Source organism: Megalobrama amblycephala, linkage group LG14 (assembly GCF_018812025.1).
Source record: "Megalobrama amblycephala isolate DHTTF-2021 linkage group LG14, ASM1881202v1, whole genome shotgun sequence".
Lineage (NCBI taxonomy): Eukaryota > Metazoa > Chordata > Actinopteri > Cypriniformes > Xenocyprididae > Megalobrama > Megalobrama amblycephala.
In genome coordinates this window covers 4,523,294-4,538,516 of record NC_063057.1, presented here as the reverse complement: position 1 = coordinate 4,538,516, position 15,223 = coordinate 4,523,294, and the positions used below count along the sequence as shown (strand labels likewise).

The window sequence follows — 15,223 nt, the reverse complement described above, 5'->3', positions numbered from 1 at the left end:
CAATGCAAGAGGTGAGCAACTACATAAATTTATCCACTAACCATTCAGAAACGTCCAGATGCATTCGAAAAGTTGTAAGTCTCTCCATCAGTGTCCGACTCCGGTTTGAACAATGTAAGGTTGAACACCGTTACTGACAATCCTCATTTTGGCTGCGTGAGATTCTCCAGCTTTGTTGTTGTTGAGCAACTATAGCACGAGCTGTTAAAGCTCCTGTTCCTCTTTCCAAAAGCTTGCGCTTCGGTTGCTCAACAACAACAAAGCTGGAGAATCTCACGCAGCCAAAATGAGGATTGCAAGCAGCTCATTTGCATTTAAAGGGACACACACAAAAACGCAGTGTTTTTGCTCACACCCAAATAGGGGCAAATTTGACAAGCTATAATAAATGATCTGTGGGGTATTTTGAGCTGAAAATTCACAGGCACATTCTAGGGACACCAGAGACTTATATTGCATCTTGTGAAAAGGGGGCATAATAGGTCCCCTTTAAGTATTTGCCTATCCAATTTTTTGGGGGGGTATAATACTATATTTCACTTAGAAGGAGGAGGGCTTTTTTGACTTATGCTAATAAGCTTTAACAAAACGCTTACTAAACTTACAATACACAAGCCACCTCCAACCCACCATAACAGATAAAGTGAAGCAAAGAACAAAAGCTTACATTGCTACCGTTTATGCACCTGCCCCCCAAAATTTACATCTCATGAAGAAACAGGATGGCTTACACAAGGTTTAAACGGATGGTCTGAGAGATCAGGAAATGATCTTGCAGTTGCATACACAAAGAGAGAGCGAGAAAGCTAGAAAAAGAAAGTGAAGTCAGTCTTGTGTGGTCATTCAGGGCCAAATAAGCAAGAACTGAATGATTCATGTGACTCCAAGTGTGAGCCGGTTCGGAGAGGATGTGAAATAGCCGAGGTCTATGAGCAAAAACTGTTCCGTTTCTAAAAACATACGGTTTTAGAAAGCTGCCCCTGCAGAGCCCAACTGTTGAATTTGACACATCCGTCAAGAATATGGGCAGAAATACCCTCCGCACTGCCAGAAACTTCAACACAGCTGTCGTTCTTCGGGAAAAGCCCTGGATAGAGTGAACTAACAGGGTTATAAGTATTCTGCGGCTTTTTCCTTGCCATTTTAGACCAAATCAATAGTCAATACTTCCAAAGGAAATAATAACACTAAACTGTGAACACAGTAAAGATCAGGCATGCTGTGTACTGGTTTATAATGGCCAGTTGGATGTCTGTGGGTGGATAAATAAAATCTGCGTGTGCCTGAGCGTGGGCGAAGAGAACGGTACGATGCCAGCAGCGTTTTTTTATATGAGGGGAAATGAAGATCGGTGAGACCCTCTTAATGGTGTGCTTGAACGGGCCAGTCAGAGTTGCCATGACTCCTGTCTCTTGGGTTGCTATGACGGCAGCGTCTTCACATAGAGCTCGGATCCACCTAATCATAGGTTTAATAGGTGTGTGCTCACAGACGGAGCTCTTCGATTACAAAACACTTGTCCAACTGAACAATCATGGTTTATTTACATAAGTGTTACCTTGTGACACCTTTTTTTCATGATACTGTAATAATATTAACATGCATGTGTAAGTATCACCATGATCGTTAAAGGGGTAAATCACCACTGGCAAAATGGCCTTTCAATAAAACTTGGCTGCCTATGCGATAGAAAGGTGGAAAAATGTTTAAATCGATGCTACCTGACTAGAGAAAACAGAGGAAAAAAAGGCTGCTGTCTTCCCTTTTGTCAAATAGGTAGGAAAACTTCAACACCCATAATGCACTGGGTATGTTGGAGTCCAAAGCCACTCCCACTCCTATTTAGTCAAATATGCCTTGCTTCACTGTAAACTTTAACGCTCAAAATAATTAATTGGTTTGAGTAAACTCAAATTAAGCAAATTAGTTCAATCAAATTAACTTTTGTGAGTATTTAGAACTTTCTTTTTCTTTTGAGTTCACGAAACTGACACATTTTAAGTAATCTGAATTGTTTCATTGTTTTGAGTTTTATGAACTTGTCTCTTTTAATTTAGACAAACTTAAATTTACCTCAAACTGGGCTGGGATTTCTATTTCCCAGCATGCTTGGCCATGACACTCGAAAGGAAGAATAAATGATCAAATTAAGTGTTTTATAATGTTTTGTGCAAGATTAATGATAAATTGGGGATTTGGTAGTGTTTAATGATTAAAGTTAGAAGAGTTTCTGTTACATGAGGGTTTTTTGGGGGGTTACTATCATGGTGACAAGTGGAGCATGAGTTTAGTTTGAGAAAAGGTATATGATAAATGTTCTATATTTCCAACCTTTTTCAGCAATTGCTATGTTATGCTACTGTTATTATTATCAGATTACATGATAATTTTAAGTTAAATGTATGAATTAACTTCAGGTTAAGAGCAATTCAAATGTATGAGTACAAAACTGAAATCTGTCAGTTCTGCTAACTTAAACTTTGAATTTCTTAACTTAAATTTTTTTAGTTTTACCAACTTATTCGGGTTTACAGTGTTGAGTAGGAAATACTTCTTAGCAAACTTTTAGTCACAATGGTGTCAACTTTTTCCCGGGTGCAAGAATTAAAATTAGGGCTGTCAAATGATTAATCGTGATTATTTGCATACAAAATAAAAGTTTGAGTTTGCATAATATATGTGTGAGTACTGTGTATAATTAATATGTATATATAAATGCACACAAATTAATATATATATTTAAGAGAAATGTTATGTACAAAATATTTTTATTTATATATAATATAAATTATTATAAAAATATAAATAAATACATATATTATGTAAATATTTCTTAAATATATACATGAATGTGTTTGTATTTATATATACATCATAATTACACACAGTACGCCCACATATATTAGGCAAACTCAAACTTTTATTTTGTATGTGATTAATCGCGATTAATCGTTTGACAGTCCTGATTAAAATATTAAACGTTTAGATGAAGTGAGTTATTTTCAGTTTCTTGTGAAGGATCCAGCACGTTATAGGCAGTGGCTAAAGGCTGCAAAGAATCGTAAATATGCAGAGAACACCGTGACGGAAAATCTAAAAAACTCAGTGTTTGCAGTCAACATTTAAAAACTGTTTTAGGCCAAAAACGGCCCAACTCCATGAATTAAAAAGCTGTACAGTTAAGAAAGCTGTTGCATTAGTGTTCCATTTTTACCATAATGCTGTTTAAAGAGTAGAGAAAGTACGATACAATTAAACCTATCCTTACAATAACTGTTCTGTTAATAACCCTCTGTTGATCCGACTGTCCATGGGCGGGGATACAAAAATGCGGAAGTACAATAGTTTTCACGAAAGCCCTGGAGCTGTCAAAAGTCCACAGAATGATGCATTTTGTGTCATCCGCCGGACTTTTGTTGACAAATAAAAGAAGTGAACATTGCTCATATTCTACCAACATTGATTGTACCAATACAAAGAAGGTTGAAAATCAGCAAACTTACACTTTAAGTAAACCTCTCAGACGTGCATTATGAAATTTGGACACAATCTATTCAAGGACCGTCTTCCTCCAGTGCAATAATCCGACCTGGTTAATCCGACTCTCCCCTGGTTAGCACACAGAGATTAAATTACTGCAGTCAAAGCAACCAGGGCGACCCACACTACACAGGCCTGCAAGGGCGCTCAACAAAAACGGTGCATCGGTGCACCTATTACTATGTAGTTAAGACATGATAGATGCATCTTTATAGGTCCAGGAGGGATTGAATATCAGGCTAACTAACAACCTGAGAGTAAATCACTATTGTAAGGTGGATGAAAACATGCATGCATGGCGATGCAAGTGGCTGCAGACTGCGAAACAGACCCATTGTTTATCATCAAACACACGTGCATGACCACAACCGTTGCAAAAGCAACGCATGCAGGCTAACGGAAACCAAATCAAGTCCCTTTATGCATGAAACAAACACCTTTTAATTAGTTTTTTTTTTTTTTCAATATAAGCCAAAAAATAGCTCCACCAAAACACCTTCAGAATGCAAAAAAGAGTGCATTCTGACTCTCTGCTTTTAGATGGGGAGTGAATAATAATGAAACCATGATCAGAACATTATTGCTCCTCTTTTGTGTTGCTACAACAAAACGTTTGTGCTTGGAAAACCCAGTTTAAGATGATAGCCGGATTCTAGCTGGTCCAAAACCAGTCTGACCACCTTAAACGGGCCTTTGCTGCTAGTCTACCAGCTAATGATCATATTGGACCATTTTAGGGTGGATTTTCCAGCAGAGTTGTTAGTTATTGTTTATAGTTTAATGTCTAAAAGTGCAATGAACTTTGATTTTACTTAAAAAGAGCTGTATTAAAACTTATTGTTACTGTATTGTTATTGTATTAGCCACCACCACAATCAAAATAATTAAATAAACAAACTAAGTGAAAGAAATATCCTGAAGCTGTTTGAAAGTGATCACAAATTAATAGCTTGATTTTACAGTAGTCGTAGTGCTCAAACCAGTATCTTAAACAAGCCTAAGATGGTTTCAGATGGTCTCCTAGGCTGGTTTTGGTTCAGCTGGTTGTCAAGCTGGTCTCCATGGGTGTCCAGCCAGTAAGTACCCAAAACATCTGTAAAACCAGACCGAACTAAGAGACCAGCATTCACTCTTTGGTTGGTTTAAGAAAAAGCGGTAATAATAACTGCATTAACTGCTGTGCTTTGGGGAAACTATGGTTTCCTCGGTGAATTTTCATAAGTGGGTTCGGTTAGAGTCGCATGTCAAAGCCAAAAACAAAGTTACTCACGTCCCAAGCACCTCTTTGAATTCAAACATCTCCTTGATATCATCGACCTGCTTCTTCCACGAGCAATCCCCGCCGGCCTCTCCGTTCTCCCGAGCCATGGTGGGGGAAAAAAAAAAAACGAGGAGGACCGTAGATGGAGAAGTGAGCGCTGGAGATCCCCGGAGATTTTCCCCGCTTTCCCACGCTGCACTTCCTGCTCTTTCTTCTCTCGCCTTCGCCGGTTGTACCGTTACCAAATAACCCTGCGGAGGATCTCCCGAGTGCGCTCGTCTCCCTGTAGCAGCTTAAACGGTTTGACGTAAATAGTTCAGAGAGGCGCGTGCGTGCGTGTTTCACCTTTGCGGTGTCTTAACGGCACCGGTGCGGGTTTATTCCGCCCCGCGCGGCTGCTGAATGTTGATCCCGCGCGGACTGATGCGCTGCATCCGTTGTTATGGCAATGAGGAGAGAGAGTGAGTGAATGAGGAGGAGGAAGATGCTGTGCTCCTCACCGCGCGACCTGACAAAGAGCAAATGCATGAGAAATATGGCAAGCCGTTTTAACATTCAACTAATAAGCATCTTTTTCTGTTGTTACGAGTGATTTAACAAACAAGTAAGTAAACATTTAATTGTTACTGGTTAACCAGTAGGCCTATTTCAATTGCTATTCTACACTCTAAAAAAAAGCTGGGTTAAAAACAACCCAAGTTGGGGTTAAAATGGACAAACCCAGCGGTTGGGTTGTTTTAGTTTCATTTAACTCAACTATTGTTTGAAAATTACTGTATTGCTTGTTTAAAATGAACCCAAAATATGTTTAATAAATGAACATTTATTTCCAACCTATTTTGGGTTCATTTTAAGTCAGCCATATAGTAATTTTTTAAACAAAACTGCCCACCAGGTTGGTCAAAAATTTAACCCAATCACTGGGTTTTTCCATTTTCAACCCAACTTGGGTTGTTTTTAACCCAGCATTTTTTAGAGTGTATTACTTAAATCTATTCTGGCTTTACTAGTTTCTTTTGAGACAATAGTATAAATCTGAATTGTTACTAGTACCATTTTTATCTCACTAGTAACTAACAACTGTTTTCCTTGTCACATGTAATGACTTTATAGTTCAATTAAAAATCTTACTAGTAAAACTGAAAAATATTACTAGTAATAAGTGGGTAACACACTATTGTTTAATAGGCACTGATGTCTATTAAATCTTTACTAGGAATATAGAAACAGAATAGATACTATACTATTGCAATGCAAGTAACTAAAGAATAAGTATTCGATCCGATGAAGAGAGATCCCCAAAGAATTCAATGGCAAAAAAAAAAAAAAAAAATGCTACTATTAACAATGGAACAGTTGTGATAATGGCTAGTCGCAAAGGAGTGAAATAGTTATTTCCTTGTGGAAAGAACTATAAAATTGACTTGAATAGAGACTAGTCACTATTGAAATAAGTACTGGTGTTGGCGCGCTACCCACGAGGCTATCAGAGCAGACACCAGTACTTATTTCAATAGTGACTAGTCTCTATTCAAGTCAATTTTACATATTTTTCCACAAAACTTATAGAGCCGTTGAGCTTGGGGCGACCCAAGTTCGAGTCCTGGCTCAAGGTCCTTTCCCGATCTCTCATAATAAAGGCAAAAACGCCAAAAATAAATCTTTTTTTTTTTTTTTTTAAAGAAAGAAGTACTGGTATCTAATGAATAATTAAATTTAAAAAGATAGTTTCTATTGGATTACTTCCTAGTATTTACAAATACGTTCTATTAACATAAAAAAAAATAGTTTTATGGAATAAATGTTAAAATGGCTTGCCATATGAGAGAGGAGAGGAGGAGGAGAGATCGTGTGCCTGTGTGGATTGTTCGCATTGCACCAAAAGCATGCTCAAGTCCAACTGAAAAAAAGCATGCATCCGTTCAGATCAATTGTTTTAATAAAGTCTAAATTCTTAGTGTGCCCTGTAGGAAATAAAACAGTGGCCACATTAATATAGATGCATTATGGCACGTGCAAGATGGATGATATTAATCACTGTTAATAGTTACTGCGTTTTAAAGCAACAAAGTCAATCTGTTAGGCAAAATAGTTTAGGCAAAGTCAAGGTAAAACAACACTTTGGCTACATCTGGTGGCACGTATTAGCAGGCTGATGAGGATAATAATCCACAAACCAGCTTCAGATTTCTACACATGCCTGTGTTTAGCAATAAGCTTAAAAAGTGCAGGAAATGCTTAAAATTAATTATCCAACACACCAGGATTTAATTGTAACACAAGTGTACTGTAAAAAATATTTACCTTGAGGTCGGTGGCCTTCTCACAGCAAGTTGCCTCGTGACTTTCAGATAGAGAGGGTGAGAGGATGCCAGAGCTTTTATGAGTCACTTGAATAATGTATTTACAGTGACAACCTTTTCTATATTTTTTCCCCAAAACTAGGCTCGCTCACTCACTGTCCCTCCCCCCAGGAGCTCAAATGTCTATATCACTCATAATACAACAACATTTTAGGGTTAAAAAGCATGTTTGAGACCAGGCCATAAAAGTAGCACTGACAAATGTCTGCTGTGGATGTCAGATTGGCTGCAGACTGTTCACTTGTATCAGTAGTACAGTCAGCGGCGAGGATAGAATGAGGGTGTGTGTGTGTGTGTGTGCATCAGTCAGCTCCTTTGCTGTAGTCTCCCGCTCATGAGTATTCCAGCTGCAAACCACTGCAGTTTCTCGGCTCTGGAAAATCTGTCCCTCCCTTTGCATTCTGTCTCTCTCTCTTGTCGTCTTTCTCTCTTTACCAGCTCTGAGTCAGCAAATCTAAGCAGTTTGATCTGACAGTCACCACCCCCTCCCCCTCTAAGATATTTCTTCTCTGAATCCTGTGTCCACTTGTTCACTTGGTTTGTCAGTCATTACGAAACAAATCATGGAACCACAGACAAAAAGTGCTAATAAATACACCCTGTTCATATGCTAGTTAAATTCAAATTAATATCTAATTTGAATGGACTTGTTCATCCCGTTAAATAGACCAAAATAAGTGAACTTTTTTGGGGAGAAGGAACAATTCAGTTAACCAGCATGCATGCAATTGCGTGGGGGGGCCCCTACGATTTCTCCCTCGGGGGATCCCCCCAGTGGTGTAGTCTACGTGATATGCAGGAATATGCCTTATACCTACTGGAAAGGCCATAAACTCGTTAGTCAGCTAGAAAAATCAACTCTAAAGAGGAGCATTTAGCTAAATGTATGCACCATATTATATTTAATGTTCTTTAATAGCCTATATAATGCATGTTTGAACAAATCCATCAAGTTGATGACCACCATTTAAATGTTTATACTTAAAAGAATTGGGGTAGAAATCATTTTAAAGTTAGTAAGCCTATTATAACTTTATTATTATAAAAATTTCCTTAAGTATAATTTAAGTTTGTATACAAATTTGGTTCATTTTAACCTTCAATATTAATGTAGTACTGATTTCCATGTGTATTATACAGCATTCGTTTTTTCTTGAGAACATTTGCCATGTACTGTAGCCTACCTGATATACAGTATATCCAAAATAACTGATATTGACTCGAATTGCGAGCTTGTGAATCGAAATGCATAACTATGATGACAGACTGGCAGGAAATGGTGCAAAACAGAGTCCAAACAGAGTGATATTGTGACATACTGATAAACCTCATCTTTCCATTATTGTTAATAATAGTTGCAACTTGCACTCTTAAAAGTGCATTGAAAATTGGCAGCTGATAAAACTTATGATCCAGGGACCATATTCATATCATATCTAAGGCTAAATGTACATCTTAACTGGCTGAGTTAGATGGTGATTGACACTAAACAGTAGAAAATCAGTCCAGTCTCTCCAGCTGTAAATGTCATTGGCTGTTAAAGTCTTGTGTTGCTTATAATAAATTGACATGTTGACAACACACACATAAGCATTGTTTCAGAATGCTCTCAATTACATGTAGCTTAGATCAGATGCATACTATATGCATTAGTGAGTGTGATGGTGCTTATGGGGTGCCGCTCTGGGACTGGTGAGTATGAAGCTGGGAGGGAAAAATCGCACTATACGCACTACAAAAAAGTAGACTACAGACCCCTCAACCGACAGAACGTGCTCGCTGGGGCCCCCTCCCAGAGATTTGCTTAGGCACCCCAATAACCTAAACACGCCCCTGCAGTTAACAATAAGGTTTAATTAGTTAACATTAGGTATTATACAAGGATACAGCAGTTATTAATTTAGGTTAATGTTAATTTAATATATAAATACATTACTATTGTTCATTATTAAATGTATTTTTGTTCATGGCCTAACATAGATTAAACCATCAATATATGAGGAAAATATTTTACTACTGGTTTTATTTTAGGCTGCAAAAAATGCATAGAAAAACAAAAAGCCCACAGCAAAAAACATACATTGACTACAACATAATCAGTTATTAATATTTTGTTGGTTCTCGCTTGTTTTTGCATGTGTTCATAATTTCTTTGTATGAATCCAAGCACGCATATGCAATACGCTTACAAAATCTCTAACAATTTTTTTATTTTATATATATATATACAGTACAGTCCAAAAGTTTGGAATCACTAAGATTTTTAATGTTTTTAAAAGAAGTTTCGTCTGCTCACCAAGGCTACATTTATTTAATTAAAAATACAGTAAAAAAACTGTAATATTGTGAAATATTATTACAATTTAAAATAACTGTGTACTATTTAAATATATTTGACAAAGTAATTTATTCCTGTGATGCAAAGCTGAATTTTCAGCATTGTTACTCCAGTCTTCAGTGTCACATGATCCTTCAGAAATCATTCTAATATGCTGATTTGCTGCTCAATAAACATTTATGATTATTTTCAATGTTGAAAACAGTTGTGTACTTTTTTTTTTTCAGGATTCCTTGATGAATAGAAAGTTCAAAAGAACAGCATTTATCTGAAATACAAAGCTTCTGTAGCATTATACACTACCGTTCAAAAGTTTGGGGTCAGTAAGAGTTTTTATTTTTATTTTTTTGAAAAGAAATGAAAGAAATGAATACTTTTATTAAGCAAGGATGCATTAAATCAATCAAAAGTGGCAGTAAAGACATTTATAATGTTACAAAAGATTAGATTTCAGATAAACACTGTTCTTTTGAACTTTCTATTCATCAAATAATCCTGAAAAAAAATATTGTACACAAATATTTTGTACAATTGTACACATTAAATGTTTCTTGAGCAGCAGATCAGCATATTAGAATGATTTCTGAAGGATCATGTGACACTGAAGACTGGAGTAATGATGCTGAAAATTCAGCTTTGCATCACAGGAATAAATTACTTTGTCAAATATATTCAAATAGAAAACAGTTATTTTAAATTGTAATAATATTTCACAATATTACTGTTTTTACTGTATTTTTAATTAAATAAATGTAGCCTTGGTGAGCAGATGAAACTTCTTTTAAAAACATTAAAAATCTTAGTGGTTCCAAACTTTTGGACTGTACTGTATATATATATATATATATATATATATATACATACATGTCTTTTCAATTAATTTTTCAGTCTCTTATGATTACTAGAAAAGGAATTTGAAAATCATTTTATCGAGATTGCAATAACACAAAACAATTTCTATCTAGCTGATGAAATATTTAAGGGCTAAGCAGAAAACAGCTGAACTAGAAAAATATCTATGCACACAAATGTCCATGCCATTGTAAAGTTTTATTACATTTCATGAGTTTTCATGGCCTGGAAACACTTTATTTTACAGTGCCCTTACATATGTTGCATGTACTTACTGTAGTCATAACAGTATATTATGCATGATTACATGCAACTAACCCTAAACCAAACCAAACCATAACCCTATAGTAAGTACATGTTGTTAAGTAATACTACTCAGCACTTAAATGTATAAATACACTGTAACAGGGACAACTTAAAATATACATAAACCAAAAGTTACTTTGCAATTACAGCTTATTCTTGCACACCAGTTATTTGGTATTTAGCGCCCCCACATGGATGCCCCCCCCCCAAAAAAAAAAAAAAAAAAAAAAAAAAAAAAAGTCAGTCTACAACAAAAATCCAGTTTGGTCAATTTGTAAATTGCAACATATCATGAACACAGAAGCTTTTTTAATTATTATAAATTTTTTATTATTACTTCATAACAGTTTTAAAACTATTGCACTTTGAATTTGTAATGTGTGTGAGCACTATTGCAGATAGAAAGCATAAAAATGTCTTCTGCGATACAGAAGCGTGTATAAGTCTGTTAAACATTTGACGTGGACTTCCCAGGTCAGCACCCATCACATTATATACAGTAATGAGACCTTCCTACAAAGTCTGGTACCTCAATTTAATCTAAAGCCTGAAGTAGCCAATCAAAATCTTCCAGTTCACTTGAAAAATACAGACAGGTCTATTCAAGCAGAGTTGGAAGTAAACTGCAGGAAGGCAGCACTGACACCCAGCTCCTCCGGTTTACTACAGAGGCCCCTCCCCTTCTGCATCAGACTCCTCCTCCTCCTGCTGACCCCTCTTCTGTAAATACAGAAAATCAGACCACATTCTGCTGCATGAATGAAGCCAAGTGTGATATTTCCCTCTCTTTTTCTACAGAGGTCCTTGTGTTTATCCTCATCTCACTTACCAGCTTAAGAAAATCAATGAGTTTATAGGCATCTTCCCCTGTGGTCAGGTCCATGAAGTCTCGTGGGATTCTGTAGGACAGACATGGGCTGGGCTGCACCGTGACCTCACTGGTGGTTTGTCGAAATGCAGGACCGTCCTAATAAAATACGGTATGCATGCTATTAATATAACAGCACATTTGTCTTTTAAAATACTTGCAGTGAAATACATTTAAACAGGGTTTGATGTATAACGTGCACCATTTTCGTGTATAAACTACCTGCTGTGTTGTGTCCTCTTGCGTCTGATTGGCTGTGAGATTTTTGCCAGATGTTAGCTCCTCCCATGTGAAAAGCAAAGAGTCTGTGACTTCACCAAACGGGTTGAAGTCAATCAACCACACGCGTCCCTTTAGAAAAACAAACTTTTTTATGCTATTTTTCAAGAAAGCTGAACATTTACAAAAAGCATAATAGGTCCTCTTTAACAAACAACTGGCTTGTTTCTGACTTTATATCACACAATTCTGAGAAAAAGTCAGAATTTTGAGATAAAAAGTCACAATTACCTTTTTAATTTTTAATTTCATAGCAGAAACAAGATTCATTTGGAATTACATTTAAGAAACCATTTATTTTTAAAATTCTGATAACATTTTTTTTTCACTGGATTGATAAATGCTGATGAACACTAAACTTCAGACTAAAATCATACATTGCTATACAGTAAATTACACATTTTATTGTAAAATTTGCACTCATAAAAACCTTACTGAGCTGTCTCTGTAAACATCCAGGACAACTGAAAAAAAAAAAAGAGAATATTGTTTAATGCACATATGTACAGTAACTTTAAAAAAATAAGACGCATATTTTCTCCTCCGCATTGATGCACTTACAGTCCTCATCTGGGAACTGGTATTGGATGTGGTCTCTGAAGAACTGCAGTATAGAGGAAGAGATGCTGGCCTCTTGTTTGGCGATGTGCTGATAATGTTGTGTGTAATCTCTCTGACAGATCGCTAAAAAACAAACCTGATCTCAGTATGAAGATTATCACATGCTACATTATACAGTACATTCAATTAAAAGCACTGCATTCAAAACAGAATATTCACATATTAGTATAAGAAATGCAGATTGTTCATACCAATTAGTTTATTCTCTTTCACAAAGCAACGGAATTCTCCTCCTGGAATGAGCTCGCTCCATTTTCTCAACACCAACTGCACAAAATGAGCCCCACATGAAAATTATTTATTATTTAATAATGTTTATTTAAAAGATATTTAAGGGTTATTCATCGGGTTTAGGGCTGTCAAACGATTAATCACGATTAATCGTATACAAAATAAAAGTTTGAGTTTGCATAATATATGTGGAGTACTGTGTGTAATTAATATGCATATATAAATACACACAAATTAATGTATATATTTAAGAGAAATATGTTATGTACAAAATATTTGTATTTATATATAATATAAATTATATAAAAATATAAATAAATACATATACTTGTAAATATTTCTCAAATATATACATGAATGTGTTTGTATTTCTATGTACATAATAATTACACACAGTACACCCACATATATTAGGCAAACTTAAACTTTTAGTTTGTATGCGATTAATCACGATTAATCGTTTGACAGCCCTAATCGGGTTTCATTATAATATAATATAATATAATATAATATAATATAATATAATATAATATAATATAATATAATATAATATAATATAATAAATGCTGTTAAACAATTAATCACATTCAAAATAAAAGTTTGTTTACATAATGTGTACTGTATATTTATTATGTATATATAAATACACACATATGTATATATTTAAGTATATATTTATATATGTTACATATATACATAATAAATATACACAGTACTACACACATTATGTAAGCAAACTTTTATTTTGTATGTGATTAATCATGATTAATCATTTGACAGCACTAAAATATAATATAAAATAATATAAAGTAATATAATATGATATAATATAATATAATATGATATAATATAATATAATATAATATAATATAATATAATATAATATAATATAATATAATATAATATAATATAATATAATAATGGTGTGCTAACAAAAATATCTAAATGGTACATACTGAAAAAAGTATGTTTGGCTGCTTTGTTGTGTTTTTTGTACCTCATAGTTTATGGCTGGGTCTGGAGAATCATCACTACAATGGAGAAATCTGCCAACAAAGGTACAAAATTATTACTTCAACCAACCAGCTTTCTTCAATTTCTTGAGAAGAAAAATCAAATCACATGGAGCTTGATGGGAACCGGCTTTTATGAACCTGTGCGAGACACTTACGGCTGTGTGAGGTCATGCGTGATGAAATCTGAACTTTTGAAAAGGAGGAAGATGTCGCTTAGACTCTGACACTGCAAGGAACTGTTCAGGGCAATCCAGTTAGCATCCTGAGAGGAAGACAGAAAGATGAAGAGTATTGCGAGTATAATACATTCATGTGTATGAAATGCAATTGGGATTAAAATCATCTCACCCGTGGGGCGCTCCAGTTCAGTTTTGGGAAGACGCATCCGCCCAGAACATTTATTGCCTCCTGCACCTTTACATTGAACTCTGGGAATTCTGGGGCCTGCGGAAGATACGCACAATTTAGTAATTGCACAAATATATCAAATCAGCTCGGCTTTGATTGGCTGAGAGGAGTGAGACGCACCGTAACTGTTGTTGTAGTTTCATCGTCAGTCCACTGGAATACAAAAGCACCAGATCAGGAGTTGTATTTTGTTATATATCTAAATGTACTTGTATTTCACACAGCCACACTTACCTGAATGTCCTCCTCATCCGAGTCACTGTTATTGGCGGCCTGCGTTTGCAAATTGTTGTTCTCACTACAAATAGAGACAATGAGACATCCTTTAACCAGGCAAGAACAGAAACTGTCACAACAGTTTGTTCAATACCAAACCGTTGCCCAAATCTCACCTGCCAGAAACCACAAGTGTCCCGTCATCTAATAAGTAATCGATTACATTTTGAGGTATAGGCAGAATCAAGCTGGAAAAAAGAAAATAACCAGCATTAATATCTACTTAATTACAACAGCACATTAACCAAAAACATTAGTATATAAACTCAAAGGTCCAACTTCATTTTAGGCTTTGTTATAGTACATACACACACACACACACACACACACACACACACACAGAGAAAGAGAGAGAGAGAGTACAGCTTTGGCAATATTGTATTATTTACATTCATGCAAATAAAGTAATTTTGAACTGATTTTAAAAAATTTAGTACAGTAATGGGATCTACTATGTTATTTTGATATAATTTCATGTTCAAATACAATGGTAGTTGTCTGAAAACAAAACAAAACATGGCAGTACTAATATGCATATCCAAAAATATCGTCCAAAAACATGGTAGCACCATGGTAAATGTCCATGGCTGCATCATAGTACCATAATTTGTACTTTTTACTACAACGCACGACGTTTGGACTCTTTCTGAGTTTCCCGGTGAGCCCCGATCATTATATACGATCACACTGTAAATAACTCTCTTACCTCTTAATAGTGTGTTTCTTGAATAGAGGATACCAAACAGAAAACTGACAGTTTACAACCTGCTCCTTCTTCATGCTGCCTGAAACTACACTGATAATCTGCGCAACCTCAAAACATTCCGGCATATCGATAGTACTAGTAACTACAGTTCCGCATTT

The 15,223-nt window shown here is 35.5% G+C and overlaps 2 protein-coding genes across 2 annotated transcripts in view; both read right to left on the bottom strand.

Annotated features, from left to right (window-relative positions):
- Window positions 1–5,317, bottom strand: part of camk1da (calcium/calmodulin-dependent protein kinase 1Da) — a 66,412-nt gene extending 61,095 nt beyond the window's left edge. Inside the window, exon 1 of the mRNA XM_048155235.1 lies at window positions 4,811–5,317. Coding sequence (XP_048011192.1) covers window positions 4,811–4,908 — 98 coding nt within the window. The 5' untranslated portion in view covers window positions 4,909–5,317. The remainder of the gene's footprint in view (window positions 1–4,810) is intronic.
- A 5,214-nt stretch (window positions 5,318–10,531) lies between these two features.
- Window positions 10,532–15,221, bottom strand: cdc123 (cell division cycle 123 homolog (S. cerevisiae)). Its single transcript, XM_048155969.1, has 13 exons — window positions 15,066–15,221; window positions 14,476–14,547; window positions 14,318–14,381; window positions 14,204–14,236; window positions 14,024–14,119; window positions 13,831–13,937; window positions 13,657–13,705; window positions 12,620–12,695; window positions 12,369–12,491; window positions 12,243–12,271; window positions 11,751–11,879; window positions 11,490–11,627; window positions 10,532–11,380 (listed from the first exon to the last, which is right to left on the bottom strand). Exons 1-13 carry the CDS (start codon window positions 15,188–15,190, stop codon window positions 11,324–11,326), a joined length of 1,098 nt encoding a protein of 365 aa, XP_048011926.1. The 5' UTR covers window positions 15,191–15,221; the 3' UTR covers window positions 10,532–11,323.
- Between the last annotated feature and the right edge of the window lie 2 nt (window positions 15,222–15,223).